The 20,826-nt window shown below is 41.5% G+C and overlaps 1 protein-coding gene and 1 long non-coding RNA gene across 14 annotated transcripts in view; one reads left to right on the top strand and one right to left on the bottom strand.

Moving 5' to 3' along the window:
* Gm38528 overlaps nucleotides 1–4,807 on the top strand; it is an 8,289-nt gene extending 3,482 nt beyond the window's left edge. For 3 of the 4 annotated variants that reach the window (XR_374626.4, XR_866402.3, XR_866404.3), the window contains exons 2-3: nucleotides 3,207–3,290; nucleotides 3,979–4,807. This is a non-coding gene — a long non-coding RNA (predicted gene, 38528). Of the gene's footprint in view, nucleotides 1–1,909; nucleotides 1,970–3,206; nucleotides 3,291–3,978 lie in introns of all 4 variants that reach the window. The other variant, XR_866403.3, reaches the window with a different exon arrangement.
* Tlk1 (tousled-like kinase 1) overlaps nucleotides 4,574–20,826 on the bottom strand; it is a 113,410-nt gene continuing 97,157 nt past the window's right edge. For 8 of the 10 annotated variants that reach the window (XR_003952263.1, NR_156420.1, XM_006499191.2 and 5 more), the window contains 8 exons: nucleotides 17,647–17,744; nucleotides 16,169–16,250; nucleotides 14,074–14,255; nucleotides 13,725–13,894; nucleotides 13,241–13,376; nucleotides 9,949–10,060; nucleotides 8,779–8,886; nucleotides 4,574–6,332 (listed from right to left, as the gene is read on the bottom strand). Coding sequence is in view for 8 of the 10 variants with exons in the window: in XM_006499191.2 (XP_006499254.1) it covers nucleotides 6,156–6,332; nucleotides 8,779–8,886; nucleotides 9,949–10,060; nucleotides 13,241–13,376; nucleotides 13,725–13,894; nucleotides 14,074–14,255; nucleotides 16,169–16,250; nucleotides 17,647–17,744 (1,065 nt within the window). In the remaining 2 variants the exon portion in view is untranslated. The remainder of the gene's footprint in view (nucleotides 6,333–8,778; nucleotides 8,887–9,948; nucleotides 10,061–13,240; nucleotides 13,377–13,724; nucleotides 13,895–14,073; nucleotides 14,256–16,168; nucleotides 16,251–17,646; nucleotides 17,745–20,826) is intronic. The other 2 variants (NM_001362963.1, XM_006499189.3) reach the window with 2 other exon arrangements.

A 20,826-nucleotide genomic window follows, 5' to 3' on the forward strand; every position in this document is an offset into this window, starting at 1 on the left:
CATTTTGTGGTCATTTAACATTAGCGCCACTAGAAAGTCAATTATTTTCTCTAAAGCATCCTTACAAATCAGCCCATTTAATACTAAAGGTCAAGACCTTCTTTTAGAATTAAAAAGGAAAGAAACCCAACAAAATAAAATTACACTTTAACATAGCTCTTTCTCCTAAAAGACAAAACCCCACCAAAAAACAAAAACCATGTGCATTGCTGGAGGGAAGCAAAGATAAGTAAGGTAAACACGCTATTGATTAATGCACACATAAGATAATCCTGCCCATGCTTTTTAGATTCCGTAACTAATATGGCCACTCCTGGGGAACTCCGAATCTTGATGAATGTGTTCTGATAATGCTGAGGGGGCAGGGTCTCTTCAAAGAGGTTTCTTTTAGACTTGAAACTATGTTTCGGAGCTGAAACTGTGTCTGCTAGATAACCTATTCTTCTGAAAAAGCTTTACAAACTGAAGGAAAACCCATTCCTACTGGAGAGTTAAAATTGTCATGGGAAAAAAAATGTTAACAAGCCAGCCACCAGTGTTAGTGTCCACCGTGGCTGCAGATCCACAGAGCACAAAGTGGGGAGCAGCATTTACCTGGGAGACAGAATCCAACCTACCCAACTGTGCCCCACCCCCATGTGCTAAGGCAGTTGAGGGACTCTTGAGAGCCACAGGCAGGCCTCATACTGACTGTCATGCCCAGATATGGGTTCAAAAGCACATCAAAACCAGGGGCTGGCTGCTGCCCAGTCGTCCATCTCTTCTTAGGGCCGCCCAATGGCTGGCTGGGGGGGCCTGGAGGGGGGTGTCTCTAACCCTCACTCAGGTGTGGGTTCCTGTGCTAGGTTCCTGCTAGGCAGGGGCAGTTAGTAAAGTTTACAGATGTGGAAGCCTCCCATAGAAGTTAGTGACTATGCTCACACTAATAAACTAATATGGAAGACAAAGCCACAGCTGACTTCCAAGCCAGAGACGCCAGCCTCCTCCACCCCGTCCCCACATTATCCTTTTCCTGAATCTTTAAAAAGAACGTATGAATTTGGTCATTAGTAGACAAGATAATTAAAAAATTGAAACACCTAAAACCACAGCTAAACACCACATTCATTTTTCAGCAACTTTAGTGTCTAAGTTTGATGACTACCCTGTCTTACAGAAGACCTTGGTATCGCCTGCTAAGTGGATGAATTAACACATATACAGCAGGCAATTAACTCAGATGAGATGGTGGGGTCATGGTTTGGCCTAAGGCTTTCCCAACAGTCAAGGAGCCTTGAAGCTTACATGAAAATCTGAAATGGATTCTGTGTGGAAGGCAGGCTGTGCTGAGTGCTCCCATGGTGGCATGCGTGAGGGGGCGGGAAGTGTGCGTGAGGGGGCGGGAAGCACGCCTGAGGGGGCAGGGGTGCGCATGCTTTTCAGTCCTTAGACGTGGAGAGACGCACTGAAGCTTTTCCAAACTTCCAGAACTTTTTTTGAGTGAGCTACTGAGTCAGTTCCAAGGCTCTCCTTAGGAAGAGAACAGTGGGCAGGGAGAAGCCCAGAGCTACTTTCTGGCTCCTCCATGGGGAGGCATCAACACCCCGGAAGCCTCTCTGGGGAGGGCACACAGGTCCTACTGGTGGGTGGCCCGCCTGCAGAAGGCATGGGAACACAGCAAGGACAGCACTGGTTTGCACTCACCTTCATCTTACCTGAAATGAGCTTAGTCACAAGGGTGCGCTCCAGTGACTCAGCACCAACAGTGAGTGCTGACAGCGTTCCAACACTTTTCTTTAGGTTTGCTCTTTTATGATGATATAAAAAGTCACACTTGCTCTTTGATTTTTGTCACCACTGAAAAGTGACATTTCAGGCTTCCAAAGATAGATAGATAGATTGGTCTGTCTGTCTGTCTACCTTTTTATAGGCCCAGCCAGGCTATAATGCTCTCTCTCTCCTCCACACATCCCTGATTCCGAGGTTGCAGGTATGTGTTATGATGCCCAGCTCCTTCTCTCTCTCTCTCTCTCTCTCTCTCTCTCTCTCTCTCTCTCTCTCTCTCCCTCCCTCCCTCCCTCCCTCCCTCCCTCCCTCCCTCCCTCCCTCCCTCCCTCCCTCCCTCTCTCTCTCTCTCTCTCTCTCTCTCTCTCTCTCTCTCTCTCTCTCCTCTCTCTCTCTCTCTGTGTGTGTGTAGCCCTGGCTGTCCTGGAATTCATTTTGTAGACCAGGCTGGCCTTGAACTCAGAAATCTGCCTCCCGAGTGCTGGGATTAAAGGTGTGCGCCACCACCGCCTGGCCCGTCTCTCCTCTTCTGATGCATCAGTGAGCATGTGGCTGTTACGTCAGCTTCCTCTATTGAAGAGCAGTCCGTCCATCCACCCATCTTACTTCAAACGACTGAGACACAGAAAGATAACGGAAAAGCACAGCAGAGCTCTGCGCATAGCCATCACTGGCCACAGCAGGGTCCTTCTAGCCCAGCTCTGGGTATCCCCTCCAGAATCCTTTCCTAGGGACAGAGAACCTAGACAACAGCTGTTACCATCCTGCTTCCAAAACTGTGGTGAGGTTTCTGTGCCTGGAGGCGTGGGCCTGCGCAGGTGATTCACATCCAAGCTCAAGGCCCAAGAGGGCTCAGGCCAGGGCCACACACCCTGCTCGTCACTGGAGACTTTGGTTTTATAAAAATAAATCTTGAATTCGGTTTATACACTCAAATCTTACTTATTGAAAATTTTTTACAGGGTGTCTTAGTGTGGGAAAGCTCTAAATGAGTCTTCTGCGACCAGATTGCCTCTGGGCTGGGCACATATGTGCGACTCCGCTCCTAGGCAGAGGTTTTCTCTCTGGCCTTGTCTGGGGTATTCTAAGCCCCACACTTGCCTCTACCGAGGAATGTCATTTAGCCTTGGTTAGTTTGCAGGATCGATTTCCTTTCTCCTGATAAACCTAGTCATTCAACCTGCATCCAAGACTACCAAGAGGATTCCCCATGCTAATGAGGCATTCTAGGTCCCTTAAAGTCCTCAGCCAATAATGGCCTTTGCTCATCTTGGATGTCCCTACCCTCAGTCCCCCAAACTTTATAAACCTTCAGTCACTCTGAGTAAAGTTGGTCTGCCTACTGACAAGCAGTCCCTGTGGGCATGCACTGTACACACTCAGGGGGCTTCCGAACCCCAACCCCCTCGACAGCTCTGCTATCTTTGCTCTTGTGTTCTTAGGGTTATACTGCTGTGAAGAGAACCATGAACAAGGTGACTCATAAAGAAAAACATCTGGCTGAGGCTGGCTTACAGTTTCAGAAGGTTAGTCCGTTATCATGGCAGCATGCAGGTAGACATGGTACTGGAGAAACAGATGAGAGTGTTCCACATCTTGATCCGAAGGCACCCAAATGGAGACTGTTCCACACTGGGAGGAGATTAGGCATATATATGACCTCTAAGCCCACCTCCAGAGTGACACACTTCCTTCAACAAGGCCACATCTACTCTAACAAGGTCATACCTCTTAGTAGTGCCATTTCCTATGGGCCAACCACTTAAACACACTAATCTATGGGGACCAAACCTATTCAAACCACTACACTGAGTGAAGTAGCCCACACATAATTCCAGCATTCTGGAGGCTGAGGCAGGAGGATTGCTATCAACTTTGAGGCCAGCTTGGACTACATAACCAGACTCTAGATAAAGTAATTAATGGGGGTGGGGGGAGGAGGTAAGATAAGTGGAGATGCATTTTGGGTGGGAAAGCCAATTCAGATACAAATGGACAAGCTATACACACTCAAAAACCACTACAGAATGAGCCAAAATCCAAAAATTCAATTTAGAAACTAGCTGTCAAAGCAGTTTTGGAATTAGGCTAAATATTTTAAAACACTGAAATTCAGTGTATTCAGAAGAAAAATTATTTTAAAAACATGGAAATTTACAGTGATACTAGAAAAGGACCTGATGTGTTCACATTTAAACTCAAGTTCTTTTGTAGGAAAAGATGGTGGCCATCCGGAAAACCAACCACATCTCCCACCCTCAACGTGATGTCGTCCTGGCAGCCTCTGCTCCTTTCAACATCCATGTGTTTATTAAAGTGCACACACTTACTGTTTTTTGGTGGGCAGTATGCTGAGGACTTAGCCCATGAGCTAAGTTCAAAACTCTCCCAGTAAACTACTCCCAATAAACTCCAACCCAGGGATGAGAACTGTGCACTTTATCTGCAGTGATGACTCCAGAAGACAAGAAAACAGCTAGCACCTCAAGACAAATGGGTAGAAACTGCCAGAGTAACATGGACATTATTTAGCAGCTAGCACCAGTTCCTCACAAAGGTTATACTGGTTCACTGAGCCCAAGTATTAGTAGGCTATTTAAATCTACATTTGGAAAAACTTAGAAGACATGGGTACGTTATCTCCGATACTCTTATTAATATTTTTTCTAAACTTTGTTTTTAACTTTAACAACCTGAAACACTTCCTGCTTGTCCTGAGTATGCATAAGGAATTTACCTGCCTTTTAAGTAAAGCAGCTATGTTATTACCCTCAATCTTAAGGGTTCTTTGAGTGTAATTTTCACAGTCTTTACATTTTTACTGTCATTGTTTATTACTGTTTGGCTACATTCTCTATAATTCCAGCAGCATCTTAAACAGACAGTGTGTCTATGTACAATGAAAACAAACAAACGAAATGGCTTGCAACACCAGGTAAGAGCCACAGTGTAACTGTACATGTTAGGGGCGGCTGGCAGGGATAGCCTGTTGTCTGCACCATGGACAACTTACATGTAAGTCTCGGCATTATGAATTTGACAATAAAGAAAAAAAAATCCTTTCAAGAATGAAATACAGCATCCCCAAAAAAATATTGGTTTCTACCACACAAGGTAGTTAGAAAATGTTCACATTTTAACAAATCTGTACAAACCACGAGAAACATTCTATGGGACTATCATCCCACCTTGATGCTAAGAACTTTCTAGAAATGTAGAATAACCATGAACAATTTATAAATCTAGTTTCTATGTGTTCCACAGCTCCAGAACCTAAAAAACTGATTTGAAGAACTCAATATGCCCAGCATGGATCACTGCACATGCCTTGATTGTTAACGAGTGCCTGCTTTTAATATCTCTCTATGATGTACAGTCAACTTGTGCCTTCAAGGTCATTCAATTTTTTATAGCAAAAAAGCAATATCATTTAGCAGCAATTAAAGCGCCTTCAAGAAGACTTAAAAAAAATACAATATCCAATTAGAAAAGCCGTATTTTTAAACATTTGTACAAGAATAAGCTGCTGAAACTCAGTAATTGTAATCCGACATCTGTACAGTAGTTTACAATAGAGCCAGAAGGGAATTCATCATTATCCTGCATACAACTGGCCTGCTTTTGGTTACACACTGTCTTCTGTTTTAATGAACCAGGCCTGAAAACAAAAGAAAAACGCCTGTTAATCTAACCCACTGAAAGCCCTGGAAATACTATCATTTAGTAACTTCAACTGATTTGAAATAGGCAGCTCTTTGTGTTAAAGGTGTAAAGTGTCCAGAAACGACAGCTTGCCTTTAACATAACCGGTTAAGGGGTCGGGGGTAGGGCGGCGGACCACTGACACGTGATCTCGAGGTACAACTTGGTAAAAGTCAGAATAGGCAAATGACAAAGTCTCCAACTGTCCAAAGACCCTAACTCTCACATTCTGTTATAAACACAGCGGCTGCTGTCACTCAGTTCTTGCTTTGGTTTCTGTAGATCAGCTGCCGAGTGCTGACGCTGTACCAGGCACTGTAGCTCCCGGGTTACAAATGTCTCCTCATTTTTCCATGTGTTCTTAAATAATGAAAAACTACCCTTCATATTACAACTCTCTGGTAACAATCAAATATATTTAAGTATTATAAACGTTATTTACAGAGTCCCCTTGTTCTACTGTAACATGGTATTCCTGTTTCGTGCTGCTCCAGGGCAGTGAGGAGTGAGTGTGTACTTAGTCACTGTCCATGATCCACTCTCACACAAGGACTCCTTGGAGAGCTTAGTTCACAAACACTTCTTAACCATGTCCATGTAAAAATACCACAAACAGTCCAATGCAGTCAAATTCAAGTGTGCATCTGGAAGCCAATCAAAGAGAAGAGGTCATGCCAATCTTAGAGGAGTCAGTAAGTAATTATGCTTGAAGAAGGAGGTGTGGGAGTTGCTGTCAGCCCAGACATATGTAAGTTTCCTGAAGAATTTGATCTTCTCATGTGTGGCAGAAGGTATGGGTCATTTGCCAGCTGGTGCACATCAAATCGATCTTCTTTTCGGTAAGCCAAACAGCGTCTTATGAAGGCCTTTGAAAGAGAGAGATAGCAACACAATCATCTCCTACCTTCTAATACCACCAACCCACCAACTCCCACAGCAGCAAGGACAGTTAGAGACTACAGACAGGTCAGCTTTTACAGAAGTTCAAACCTTAACAACTTTTGGGGTAACAATGACATTTTTCCTCCAATTGCAACCCTCCAGTGGCACCCCCCGGGCACATCATAGGCTCAATCAGTATTGCTTTCCTTGGATGTATTGCTGCAAAGTTTTATTTCTACTTACAAAATTCTTTATTTTCACTTTATGTTTACTTCATGTGCATTGGTATTTTCCCTGCAAGTCTCTGTGTGAGGGTGTCAGTTGTCAGCTGTCATGTGGGTGCTGGGAACTGGACCCAGGCTCTCTGAACAACAGCCAGGGTGCTTAACCACTGAGCCATCTTCCCAGCCCCAACAACATTCTTAAGATAGCTTTTGTTTGTATTTTTTTCTGACTCTAATCACATTTTGTTTTCAGTTTTGTTTTGTCAAACTGTAGGAAGCCATTCTTAGCCTCAATCTCTTCCTCTAGTCAGTGTGACTGTCTTTAATGAAGAGCACATTGACACAGAAGTCCCATTAGGGTTTCTGTTTCCTAGGTCAACTCTGCATCTTTAAATTTTATTTTTATTTTTGGTTTTCTTTTAAAACCAGTCTACACAGTGAATTCTAGGCCAGCCAGGGCTATATAATAAGATCTTGTTTCAAAAACCAACAAACAACAAAACCCCAAAAACCCAACCCTAAGTCAAATACCATTATGTTAAAGAAATATATAAATACATAATATACATATTGTCAATTTATTGCTAAATTATTATAGCCTCTAAGAACTGTGCCTCACACCTAAAATACTAGCCCTGTGGAGCCTGGAATGGAGGGTTATTGTGAGAGAGACAGCCTATATTAAATATTTAAGGCTGGCTTGAACTAGAGTGAGACCTGAGCTCAAAAAACAAAACTAAAGCAGTCACAGTGACACACGGCACTCCCGCACTCGGGAGATGTTGGTAGTCAGTTCTCTGAGTTTGAAGCCAGTCTGTTCTACACAAAGAAACCTTGCCTTGAAAAAACCAAAATAAAAGAAACAAAAACAAAAAAAAAAAACTAAAAAACACAATACAAAACCAATCCAATGAAGATTCATGGATAATTTCCAAAAAGAGTTCACAAAGCCAGCATTAACTATGAAGGAAGCTCTGACTGCAATCACCTGTAGTTGTTGCTGCTGCTGTTATTATTATTATTAGAGACAGAATCTCAATATGTAGGATGGACTGTAACCTGCAATGTAGATCACGCTGGTCTCAAATTCACAGAGATCTATCTGCCCCTGCCTCTTAAAATATTGGGATTAAAGGTCAATTTTTCTTATGGCCTAGAGTACTTACATAAGAAAACAGCAATTCTGTGGTTTTGTCTTAGGGATCTGATGTTATTTTCAGTAGGATCCTAACAGGGAATTGCACACATGAAGGCATGGGCACCGGAAGCACAGCACAGTCAAGGTCAGGAAAGGCTTGCTCTGCGGGGGCTCTAGGTCTCTCTACTTTACCAAGAACATTACACATGCAGATTAGAAACAGGTTTCCAGAAAGGACTCTTATGGACTAACCTCTGACCCAGTGCACCCCAGCACAGAGAACAAGGTGTGCTGTCAGCAGGAGACTGCTGTGTTTGGCACAAGACTCTAAGCAAGGTGTTTTTTCTATGCTGTGGTTGTTTTCTCGCTTTACAAAAGTTAAGAATAACACACAGTGTATATATAAAAAGCACTATAGAAATGAGAGCTATTATTACACCTTCTCTTCCTTATTTTTTATTTTTTATTTTCTTTTCCGAGACAGAGTTTCTCTGTGTAGCCCTGGCTGTCCTGGAACTCAGACTCCACCTGCCTCTGTCTCCCGAGTGCTGGGATTAAAGGTGTGCGCCACCAACGCCCGGCTTTTTTTTTTCCTTTTTTTAAATTACTGTTAATTCTATCTGTATGAGTGTTTTGCCTTCATGGATGTCAGTGAAATGTGTGTGTCCTCATGGAGACAAGGGTGTCAGATCCCCTGGCAATGGAGTTACAGGATGTGGTAAAGTGTGTGGATGCTGGGAATTGACTCTGATAGAGCAGCCAGTGCCCCAACCACTGCACCATCTCTACAGCCCCTTTTTTTTTTGACTTAAATATCTCCGCATTACAACAGGAAGACTGAGTAAGATCTAAAAGTAATAAAGGCCCAGATGTTGTGGTTTCTTCCTAATTTTCAAAATCAAGTGGCTGTGCTTAGAGGCTAAGGAAGCACTGAGTGCTTAACTGAGTGCTTAACTGAGTGCTTAACGATGGAGACCAGCCAAGCAGTCCAGGCCGAGCAGCCCGCCCCAGAGCACGGCGGAACGGCAGCCCTGCTGGACACGCCACAGAACATTAGGAGATGAGTACCTTGGCTTCACTGCTTACAACAGGTTTTACAGGGAACTGGACTTCTGTGGCTTTCAGTATTGTGTTTTCCTGTAGAATGTCTTGTTGAGATTGATTGTGACCAAATGGCTTTTAAAAAAGAATAATAAAATATTAAAATAAAATATTTAAAACAAAGAATCACCACTAAGCCCACCACAAAAATGATTTGTATTTTAACATCCTGTCCTCAGCTACTTGAAAGCTGGATGCGGTCTCATAGAAACAAAGATGCTAGTTAAGAGTGGGCTGGAAAAACCTATTCAGTCAGTCTTCGGAAGATAAACCTTGTCTGACCGAGCAGCACTGAGGCTGTCATTCAAGCTATCAGGAGGAAATGGATCCAGATTTGGAGCAGGAGACCTGGGTTTGGAATCAGTTTCTCACAACTCAATGCAAGGTAGAGCGAACTGAGAACTGGAGCCGAGGCCTGGCCTGTGTGTAGATCTATGGGAGCATTTCTGACTACTGGCATGAGAGGGCTACTCCTGGCTAGGTGGTCGGCTAGGTGGTCCTTGGGCAAACAAAACAGCAAGCTGGGCAAGCTAAACAAATCAGTAAGAAGTGTTCCTCTGTGGTCTCTTGCTTTGGTTCCTGCCTTGGCTTCTTTCGATGGTGGACTGGAAATTCTTCCCTGCCCAAGCTGCCTTTGGTCATGATGTTCTTCTCAGCAACTCAGAGCTGCTGCACATCTAGACAGGTTTTTCTACCTCTCTTCTCACAGTGACGGAGATTGAGCAGGAGGCAAACTAGACATTCATTATCCACGACAACTTGCATTTCTGATTCTAATAGTAACAGGTTTGGGAAAAAGTAAGTTTGATGGTATTCTCTAAGGAGTTTCAGGAGCAAATGGTGCCCAGGCCAGATGTCTGCAGGGGAGAGGAGGAGCCGGGAGAAGTAAGGAGAGACGGACACTGAAAAGTGCTTAATGCCAGAGCTGCCAACAGAAAGTGTTTGGGAAAGAAAGGGTAAGAAGGAGCGAGAACCACGTCAACTGTTGAGTAACTCTGACCCAAGGAAATTACCAAGAAATGTGCCTTTCCTTGGGAGGACCTAAACTGATTCTAAGTTAATGAAAATTGGTACCTTTTTAAAAATGACAATCACCTTAACTTATCTCTACACAACTGAAGCTGGTATAGAACTTACTTTTCTACCATAGAGGCACTGGAAGAAGATGACCCCAACTGACCACACGTCAACCTTGTTGGAGATCTTCGGTGGCTCTTTTCCAACTACAAAGCACTCAGGAGGTAAATACCTGTAAGTAATGGGAGGGAAAAGAAAGGACACAATGCTTAGTTTAAAACCTTTGAAATCATAGAATGCTTATTTTATTTTCATGAGTCAATGTTTTAATTCATTTAAACCAAAATACAACTTTGTAAGAAAACATATTTATAGTAAAGAAAACATTATCTCATTGGAGATCGTGACAGTATACTCTAAGCTTCTAATAATAGAAGAAGCACTCTCCTACTCACCTCAACCACTGTTTAAATTGTAGGCAGTTCTACTAAACTACACACCAGATCACAGAGTCTCTCTGTTAAGCCCCGAAAGAAAGCTGTTAGTTATTCCACTGAGATAGGACCTCGTATCTCTCACTATAATATAACCTATTCTAATCCACAATATAAATGCCAAAATCTGCAATCACCTTTAATCCTCTCTTGCCCCAAACTGGTTAGTCAAGTCACTCACTTACCTCTGAGCATGAGCTTTCTCTGTTGCCTACCACGCAAAACATGGCTTCCTTCCCCATGTCAGGGAAGGGGATATGGTGCATCTACAAAAGCACCCGAGCTCCTAGCACTGGACTGTGACAAGTGCAAGGAGCTTTGGTTTACTGTGCAGTTTCAAGCACTAGCGGTCAGTGTGCGAAATATACCAAACATTCAAACACTAACTTTTGAAATCTAAAACTGCTATTCATAAATTCATATTTTGATATGTCAAAGGTAAAAATAAGTTTAAGTTGTAAGTAAAAACAATCCATCAGAGATGCAAACATCTCACAACTCAAAACTTTGACAAATTAACCATAATAATCATAGGTAATGTTATTAACTGTGGGTTCTACACTATCCTGAAAGATGTCTCCATGTGACTGAAAGGAGCATGGCTCTTGAGCGTCTTTCCACACAAAGGGGTACATAAGCAAGCAAGCAACTGCAGGGGCAAGTCTGTAGGTGACAAATCTGATTGCACTAGACATTAGTAAGAGAGGAAGAAATGAAACTGACTTTTCCTAAATGATATTGACAATCAATTTGAAGTTTCTGTAGATGACAAGTTTATAGATAGGTATTCTGAAAGAATCATCCTAGTCCCCAGACACACAGCTAGTAACTCCTGACACCGTGGAGTGATAAACTGTTAAACTGCACTGAGCTCCTGGCGGCTGCACTCGTTGCTCTGCACCCTGGTAGGCGAGAAGTCCCTGCCATGAGAGGGGCATAGGACAGACTGCACTGTGAAGGAGCTGGAGGGTGAGACGGCTGGAGTATAGATGCAAAGGGAAAGCAGCCACGGGAGGCTGCCCAGAAGGAAGCAGCAGCAAAGATAAAACACAGATTTAGAAAGTGTTAACTCAGGAATATCAGAGGGGAGTGTGTGCTAGCCACAGAGAGGACTGGGAATGCCCAGCCACCGAGCAAGTTAAGGCTTGTTATATATAAAGGTTGCGCGTGTATGGTGTTTTCATTCACAAGTCCAGAGAGCTCTTGGGTGGGTGCAGAACCGCACATGCACCCACGGGTAGCTCAGTGCAGTTTAACAATTTATTGCCAAAACACTGAACGAATGTTTTTGGACCAGTTTCTATAGGAAATATATTCTGTTGTTTTTGAGACAGGTTTCACAATGCAGCCTTGGCTGGCCAAGAACTCACTCTGTAGACTAGGCTGACCATCAACTACAGAGATCTTCTGCTTCTACCTCCGACAGCTGGGATTAACAATGTGTACCACCACATCTGGCCTGGAAATAAGTCCTATGTCTCTACATAAGAACATCATGACTGTTGTCCTGCACAGCCCCTAAAGCAAGACTTCCTGATTCAGGTGCAGCTGTAAGAGGGACATTTCCTCCTGCTGCTCTCAACACCAGTGAAGACATGATGACAGGAACCAACAATGAGTGCTCTACAGAGGAGAGCTTCTCATTTACTACAGACCTTGAGGATTTTTGTTGTCAAGAACAGCCTTGTTATAAAAAGTCCATAAGACTTCTGACTGAGACTATTAGAGACAATTCTCTTCACTGTGAAAGCAGTAGCTATTTAGGTGGCACCACAGGCAGATGATACAACTTTCATGTGGCTTACAAATAATCCACATATCTGACTAATGCCTCTTCAGGAAAAGTCAACACAACTCAGGGGAATGGTCAGTGTGGGCCCAAGCACACTCTATGGGGGCTGCCCTGGGGCCCTCAACAGTCAGGGTTGGATTTGCAATCCTGTTCAATGAAATTGTATGGAGCTCTCTTTTCTGCAAAATCTCCCTTCTAGCTAATGTCACTTATTTTGAGAACTAGGTAGTTTTGGAAATGATTGTCTATGTTCTCCACTCTGGCAAACTTGAGTAAGTTCGGAAATTCGTACTGTCATGGTTTGTAAATGAGCCCCCGCTGAGTTTCATCATCATTTGATGAAAATTCCAGTCACGAAGAGTTTGGGATCCTACCCTGACTTCTTTCCGTGTTCAACAGTGCTGTGAAAGTGTAGGTCAAAGAAACCCTTTGCTCCTTTTTTTTGACTGTAATGTTTCATCACAGTAATAGTAACCCTAAGACACTGAAGTGCATTCAGAATAACTTACATTTAAGAGTTAGTTATATAGAGATTTATAGCTACATAAAGAAATTTTTGAGTCAGATCTAAAGACTACAAATATGCTGACTTTATCTACAATTAACAAACTCTGTATCATATATATGTATATGTATGTATGCGTGTGTATATATGTATATGTGTGTATATATATATATGTATGTGTATATATATATATATATATACACACACACACACACACACATATATACACAGCACACACACACACACACACACACACACACACATATATATGTATATGTATATACCACATCACAAAACCTCTACAGAGAAGGCCTGAGTTTCACAGGTGTTCTTACTTGAAACAGTCATGATATTACATCAGCAAAAGTACTTATTCAGATCACAAACACCACTCAACACCTGAGAAGAAAACTCATGAATTTTGATTCACACTAGGAGTTCCTGCATATTAAAGTCATATGCAGTTAAGAATATAGGCAATTACTAGCCACAGACTCCCCCTTCAATTTCAAGGCATAGGATCAGTGCCTTCAACACAACAATCTCAAAGAATATTTGAAAATAAAACTAAACATTCATAAAACACGGGGGACAACCTAAGCCATTTACTAATACATTTACCAGTAAGTGCCTGCCCCCTGGGAAGTCAGATCCATCCCATCAACACCGTAACTATCGTCATCCATAATCTTGGACAGACCAAAATCAGTGATTTTGATTTCTCCACATGCTGTTCCATCTACCAGAAGGATATTTCCTAAAAAAACAAAGTACAATATTTTTAGTACTATGCACGCGCGCACACACACACACACACACACACACACACACGCGCGCGCGCGCACACACACCATATATATGAATGAAAGGATAATTTTTATAACAAAAAGTAATGTTTGGGGACTGATTATGGTGATATATGCCCTTAACTTCAATACTCAGAAAGCAGAGGAAGGTGGCTCTCTCTGAGTTCATCTGCCTAGGCTACATAGTAAAACCTTGCTATAAAATACAAGCAAAAATGCAATAACCCCTATGTCCCACACACTACCCACCCCCCACCCCCCAAAAAACCCAACCCTGTAAGATACATATTCTGAAATACCTGGCTTAAGGTCATAATGTATAATAGGAGGTTTGATTTCATTGAGATAGCGTAAGGCATTCACAATCTGCATCACAATAGACCGAGCTTCTTTCTCAGACATCAACTTGTGCTGCTTCAGGTAGAAGTCCAAGTCATTGCCTTCACAGTACTCTAGCACTGTACAAAACCTGCAACAGGAAGGAACAATCAGCAGAAACCCCGCAATAAGACAAGTGCACTGGAGAGGTGAGGATCACTGCCCAGTAACTAACAGAGACCCAGTGCTGACAGAGATGAGAACATCTGCACCACCATCGCAGGGTCAGAAACAAAACCAGTACTCTAAGGCTCACATTTCTTTACTTACGTATCTGTATCCAAGGAGAAGTAATCATAGAGTTTAACTATTCTGGGGTGGTCCAGTTCCTTGTGTATTCGATACTCTCGGCAAGCGTGTTTGTGGTAGTTTTCTTTCTTCTCGTCTCTCCAGCTCTTATTAAGCTGGTGGATCTTCACAGCAGCGTATCTTTGCTCATACAAGTCGAATGCCTACAATTCAAGGCGGACAACAATCACATCTAGCTAGCATTCTTTTAAATATGGACCCACTCCTTTACATGTGCAATCCTGTAGGCTAAACCAGCAACACATACAGCCAGGATGCTTTTCTGTATGTCAGAGAAAACAAAGTATTTTTATCTACCTTTTCTTAACAACTCCATACTTTTTACTTTTTGAAAATTAATATGTTCTTTTAACTTTAAAGTTATTTTTATTTTATGTGTATGAGTGTTTTGCCTCTGTTATCTGTGCACTTGTGCATGTAGTGCCTGCAGAGGCCAGAAGAGGGAATTGGGCCCTCTGAAACTGAAGTTACAGATGGTTGTGAGCTGCCCATGAAGGGTGTTGGGAAGTCAACATCTTTCTCTGAAAGAACAACCACCACTCAACTACTGAGCTCTCTCCAGTCTCAAATAATAAGTTCTTAATAATTTTTCAATTATGGAAAAAAAATTCTTTTATTATGAAATTATTATACTCTATACTTGAGAAATAGCATAATGAATGTTATTGCACCCACCATCCAGTTAAAAAATTTAATCTATTCCTTCGACCGTGCCACCATCCCTTTAAGGTAAAATAGTGTGTGCATCTAAACCCAGGGCGTTGTGCAGGTTAAGGGAATGCTCTACCATTCACTACCTGCAGCTACCTAACTTACCCACTGTAATGTTTAAAAATAAGCTGGTAATTCTTCACAATTTATCTCTAAGAGATAAGGCCCTAAATAAATCATAGCACCACACCTAAGTGTATCAATATTTCCTAATCTAATCGGGTATATGATCTATATTCAATTTTATCAATTGTCTTCCCCTTCAAAAAAACTGTTCCAATTACCAGCCCACTTCATAAAAAACAAGAATACGACCATTACTTTAAGTATCACATAATTTATAAGTGTTTTAAACCATGTATTTTATTTTAGGTGACCTCCCTGTGACCTGAACTATGAATATATAAATATTAAAATTTCATTTATATGTACACAAATGCAGATGCCTGTGAGGCCAGATACATCAGATCCCCTGAGCTGGAGTTAGTTACAGACAGATGCGAGCCTTCCAACAAAGTTGTTTGAAACTGAACACAGGTCCTGAGGTCCAGTACATGCCTCTACTGTGACTTTCCCCCCTGTCCCCCCTATAAATGTTTTAAATATCAAATGCTTTTAAAGAAAATAGTTTTAAGTTTCATGGTGACTTATATGCAAAGATGCCCCTTTAAAAAGGACTTAATAACTTATACATTTGTTAAAAGAAGGTCTCCAGAGCCTGATTAGCTTAAACAGAAAACCAAACCAAACCAAACCACTTAGTTTAGCTGTCAATTCAACATAGCCCCAAGTTACCTGAGGGACTCTGCATTGGGAGACTGACTGGCCAGTGATCAGCACCCGAGCATGCGGTGCTGGACTGTGTAAAACACACACACACCAGAGGAACCGAGCCAGTAGGCAGTGTTCCCTCACAGCTCTTGCTTCCAGCATCTGCCCTGAGCTCCTGCCCCGGTTTCCCTCAGTGTAGGACAGTAACCTCTTAGGATGAATAACTGTTCCCTCTCCAACTTGTTTTGGTCAAGGTGTCTATCACAGCAAGTGAGAGGCAAACTAGAGCAAAGAGAAAAGCAACTTAATGACCAACACAGCAGCGGGACTGAGCAGCTGAGAGCAGTGACACTCAGTCATGTGTCAGCATGTCTAATGGACAGTGAATGGCTGAGAGAACCGCACAGGTTAGTAACAGAGCTTAGCCCCTAAGAGATACGAAAATGAAACCCACAATAAACTCTTCTTTGTAATGAGACCGAGGACAAAAGTCCATCTAAAAGCAGAAAACAAAAACCAAGTATTTCTTCTTAGCCACCTCCCCCACATCAGCATAAAGAACAGAAAACCTTACCTTATAGACCTCACTAAAGCCGCCTCTCCCAAGCAGATGAAGTAATAAATATCTTTCATTTAACGTTGGATGATCTTTGAACCTTAAAAGAGCAGAGAAAAAACTACTGCGGCACATTAAAAGAATCCAGTTCTGAGTACAGTAACGCCCACTCGTGACTATCCTAGCTATGTCTGCTTCAGTTTCTCTGCTGTTAATGTCAAATACCAGCCAGTAGCTACTTCTATTCTCTCAGTCTTTCTACATAGTATACCACCTGCGTTATGCTTTAGCACTTACAAACTGCAACTATAAAAGTATATAACTCAGTAGTCCAATAACCACCAATGCTTGATAGGAGACCGCTATTTCTCATAAACCACTTCTATCACAAAAATAGTTTTATAGTGAGTTATAAGTAATCAAGATTTTATAGTACTGATTTTTATTTTTATTTTTATTTTTTTTAAAGATTTATTTATTCATTATATGTAAGTACACTGTAGCTGTCTTCAGACACTCCAGAAGAGGGCGTCAGATCTCGTTAGGGATGGTTGTGAGCCACCATGTGGTTGCTGGGATTTGAACTCCGGACCTTCAGAAGAGCAGTCGGGTGCTCTTACCCACTGAGCCATCTCACCAGCCCTGATTTTTATTTTTTAAAAAAAATTTATCAACTGGTCTTTGTTCATGGTTACATCTTAGTATCTTTGGACTTTTATTCATAATTTTTAAAGTAAAAATTTTTAAAAAGCTTATAAAAAATCACTCTCAAGTAATACTGCCATTATTAGTTAATGTTGCTTGTACCTGAGATACACTAAGTAATACATGCTCTGGTGACTAAGTGGCATGCATCGTACTGGTTATACAGTAAGCATTTATGTAAGTTCATTGTTTTAGTTTTCACCCAATCCTATGAAACAAAACCCGCTACTGTGTCTCTGTTCCAGAAAGGGCTCATCAGAATGAGCAGCCCACCTGTACAAGTGTAACAGGAATACATGGAAGGGCTTTGTAGAAAAATTCCCAAATGAACACTCTGCCAGCAATCGCTTTAAAATACCACATTAGTACAATTTTACTGGTATGTCTGATATAAGATCAAAATAATGATTTTGCTCAAAAAGTTTACAGGTTAGGGGGAAGAGACAAAATAAATAACTAAAAAGTAAACTGTAACCCCAGTAGTACTAATTACCATGGGAAATTAAAGAAAAGGATAATGAAAGGGGAAATGAGGTGAAGCAGAGATGGCTCTCAGACAGGCCATCTGCACGGAGAGCACTTGGTGTGAAATAAAGAGAAAGCCGCTTCAGATGTCCAGAGGGAGTGTATCAGGTGGGGGGGTGAGACGGGACAGGGAGGTACAGGGCTTAGCAGAGCGCACAGACATCCAAGTTGGTACTGTGTAAGCTTTCCTTGTGACAGAGGTGGCTGAGGAGGAAAGTCTCTCTGTTCTCCCCGGGGCTCCTGTCATGTGTGACTTTAGGACTTACTGTGAATTATCCTCATTGTTTATTCTCTTCAGCTCTCGGATGTGAAGGTTCCGGACCCTCTCCAAACGCTCCAGTTCCGCCTGGATTTCAGCCTCTTCCTGAAGATCAAGAGAGGAAACTATAACAAGTTCTGTTTATTTGTGATATAACAGGATATTTTATCCATGCATCCATTTTCAGTGACAAGAGCAGTAGTACCACTAAAGGAAGAGAGCAGACCAATGGCCTGTTGTGGCACCCATCGCTGTCTGAGCACTGTACAGGAAGGCCCACACTGTTCTGTACTCTGAGGGATGTATTTTGAAAATGTCCACATTGAGTGATTGACTTCAAGGCAACAGAAAGCTGACTGATCTCAACAAAATGGATTCCCAATTTTTAACTTAAGAGGAACAACTTTACTAGCACAAAACGAGTGAAGGTTTGTTTTTATATAGTTAGTGGGGAGAGACAGGGAATAGCTACAGCCTAATGAAGTCTAGAATACAAATACACTTTGGATAAGCCCTATCACCTTAAAGACACATTTGAGCAAACCTATAAACAGCAATGGCAGATCCCCAGTTAGCAGAGCAAATGAAGCCAAGTCCTAAAGATGTACTTCAAAACTATTCAGTACATGGTTATACATGCATTTGCATGTCTTGAAACACACTAAAAAAAAAAAAAAAAAAAAAAACCAAAGATACCAAAGCATAATCAAGCAAGCATACTCTTTCCCTCTTCACATACATATGCCTTGTCAGTCATTTAACAACTATTTACAGGTGGATACAAACATGCCAAATTTGGTGGAGTTTTCTAGAAATGTCCAATTTTTAAAATATTTTGAATAAAAGTATTTATTTGTTAAGTAAATAAACACAGATTATGGTGGCTTATTATGTATGTACTATAATTATTAGTCTACTGCAGAAAATACAGACTAGATGCTATTTCTCAATATTATAGTTGAACATCCTCTATTCCATTAGCTCCTTCACTTAGCACTGATAGTATTGTTGAATAGGAACTCATGGTGCACACCTATAATTCTAGCACATGGGAGACCATGGCAATGAAGATTACAAATCTGAGCATAGTCAGAGATTCTTATAGGGAAGGAGGAGGAGGAGAAGGAGGAGGAGGAGGAGGACAGACAGACAGACAGATAATCAGAGATAGAGGGCATCCTTAATATAAATATAAATTCTTGTGAACAAAACTAAATCTCCAAAGATCAAAAAACTAAATCCAGGGCCTTCATCCTCATGTTGTTTTCTGACTTACACCAGCCCACCCACCCCCTGCCACCATCAAATGCCAAACAATTAAAAAAAATTTAAAAAAAAAAGAATCTAAGTATGTTTAAACTCTACGAGATTCTGAAAGTTACACCTTTATCAGTATGTGTGTGTGTGTGTGTGTGTGTGTGTGTGTGTGTATGTGTGAATCAACACTCACTAGGCTCCAGTCTGAATTAGCATCCTTTCCTATGCCTCTAAGATGCTGGATTTAACAGGATAAAAACCTGACTACACCTGGAACAGTTGTTATTCTTCAATGTAATTAGACCACTACTTTTGACAGAGATTATTAGATGACGAATTTAAAATATCAAGATAAATTTAAATAAAGAGCTATCTAGAGTTCTTCAAAGATTTTTCTATCATTTCTTGTTAGTCCTGGAGGGAACAGAGGGCCTCTTGCATGACAGCAAGCATTAACACTGAGCTACACTCCTGGCCGTTAGGTTTTCTTACATGATATCTCATGATTTGCTATAGCTTCAGTCAGTTATTTTGGCAGGTATGTAACAGGCTCTTATTACGTATTTCAGATTGACCTCAGACCTACAAACACCAAGTGCTAAGAGAACTATCATGCAACATCAAAGAATCACTGTACAAACAGGAAATGAATTTTAAAGCATTGGAAAATACATTTTGAGTACAGCTAGCCTGGTTGTCTTAATAAGGTAAAAAAAAAACCTAGCCCTTCAGATAGGTAAAAAGTATGATAAAGCTCACATTTTAGCTCCACAATCCAGAAGAGGTTGACTCTTCTCTTCACACGACTGGCATTTGGTAAGCTAGTGAAGGTTCAAAGGGTCTGATAAAATGCACCAAGTCTATCAGAATACCAACTGGAATACCTGTTGCCATTTTACTTGGAATTACCACATGGGGATGCAATTTCAACAGTATATTTCCAGAACTATCGTCTTTTTACTTATTTATTTTTAAATTCCATAAGCCGGGTGTGGTGGTGCATGCCTTTAATCCCAGCACTCCAGGGGCAGAGGCAGGCGGATTTCTGAGTTCGAGGCCAGCCTGGTCTACAGAGTGAGTTCCAGGACAGCCAGGGCTACACAGAGAAACCCTGTCTCGAAAAACAACAACAACAAATCCCATTTTATGTGTACAGATGCTTTGTCTCCATGATTATCTGTGCACCATATGCATGCCTGGTCCCTGAGGAGGCTAGAAAAAGGCCTCCGACCCTTGGTACTGGAGTAGCAGATGGCTGTGAGCACCATGTGGTTGCTGGGAACTGAACCTAGATCTTCTGGAAACGTCAGTGTTCTTAACCACTGAGCCATCTCTCCAGCCCCAGGAATTTAGTCTCAACTATAGAATTAAGAGATTCAACTAAACTGCTGAACAGAGTAATACTTTTTATAGTCTTCAGGTGTTCATACAATCGATGTAGTAAATGTCCTCAGGAAGTGTGAACTGTATTTACACCTCCCATTTGGTAACCTAGTAATTCTCAAACCTGAAAACACTGGGATATATTCTGGGGGATAAAATGTTGCAACTTTAATTAATTTTCCCCAAATTTCAGAGAAAAAGGTATATTGTTAAAGAGTAAATATTTATGTTTCCCCTCAAGTTCATACACAGAGGCCTTAATTCTGGGACATAGCCATGGTTTGCTGAAAGTAATGATGGAGAGGCTTCATGACAAGATAAGTGTACTAATTAGATGAGATTCCTGCCTGACTACACACACATCCCCAGACCATGTATAAGCCACGATGAGAGGCGTCACCACAACCAATCTCTGCTAAAACCTGATCTAGACTCTGGAAATAAATAATTTTTATGCAAATGAAGAAAATATCTAAAATACATACATACATACATACATACATACATACATATTTTTATTGCTCAAGTGATCAGTCCAGTACTTTAC

This window comes from Mus musculus, chromosome 2 (assembly GCF_000001635.26).
Source record: "Mus musculus strain C57BL/6J chromosome 2, GRCm38.p6 C57BL/6J".
Taxonomy (NCBI): Eukaryota; Metazoa; Chordata; class Mammalia; order Rodentia; family Muridae; genus Mus; species Mus musculus.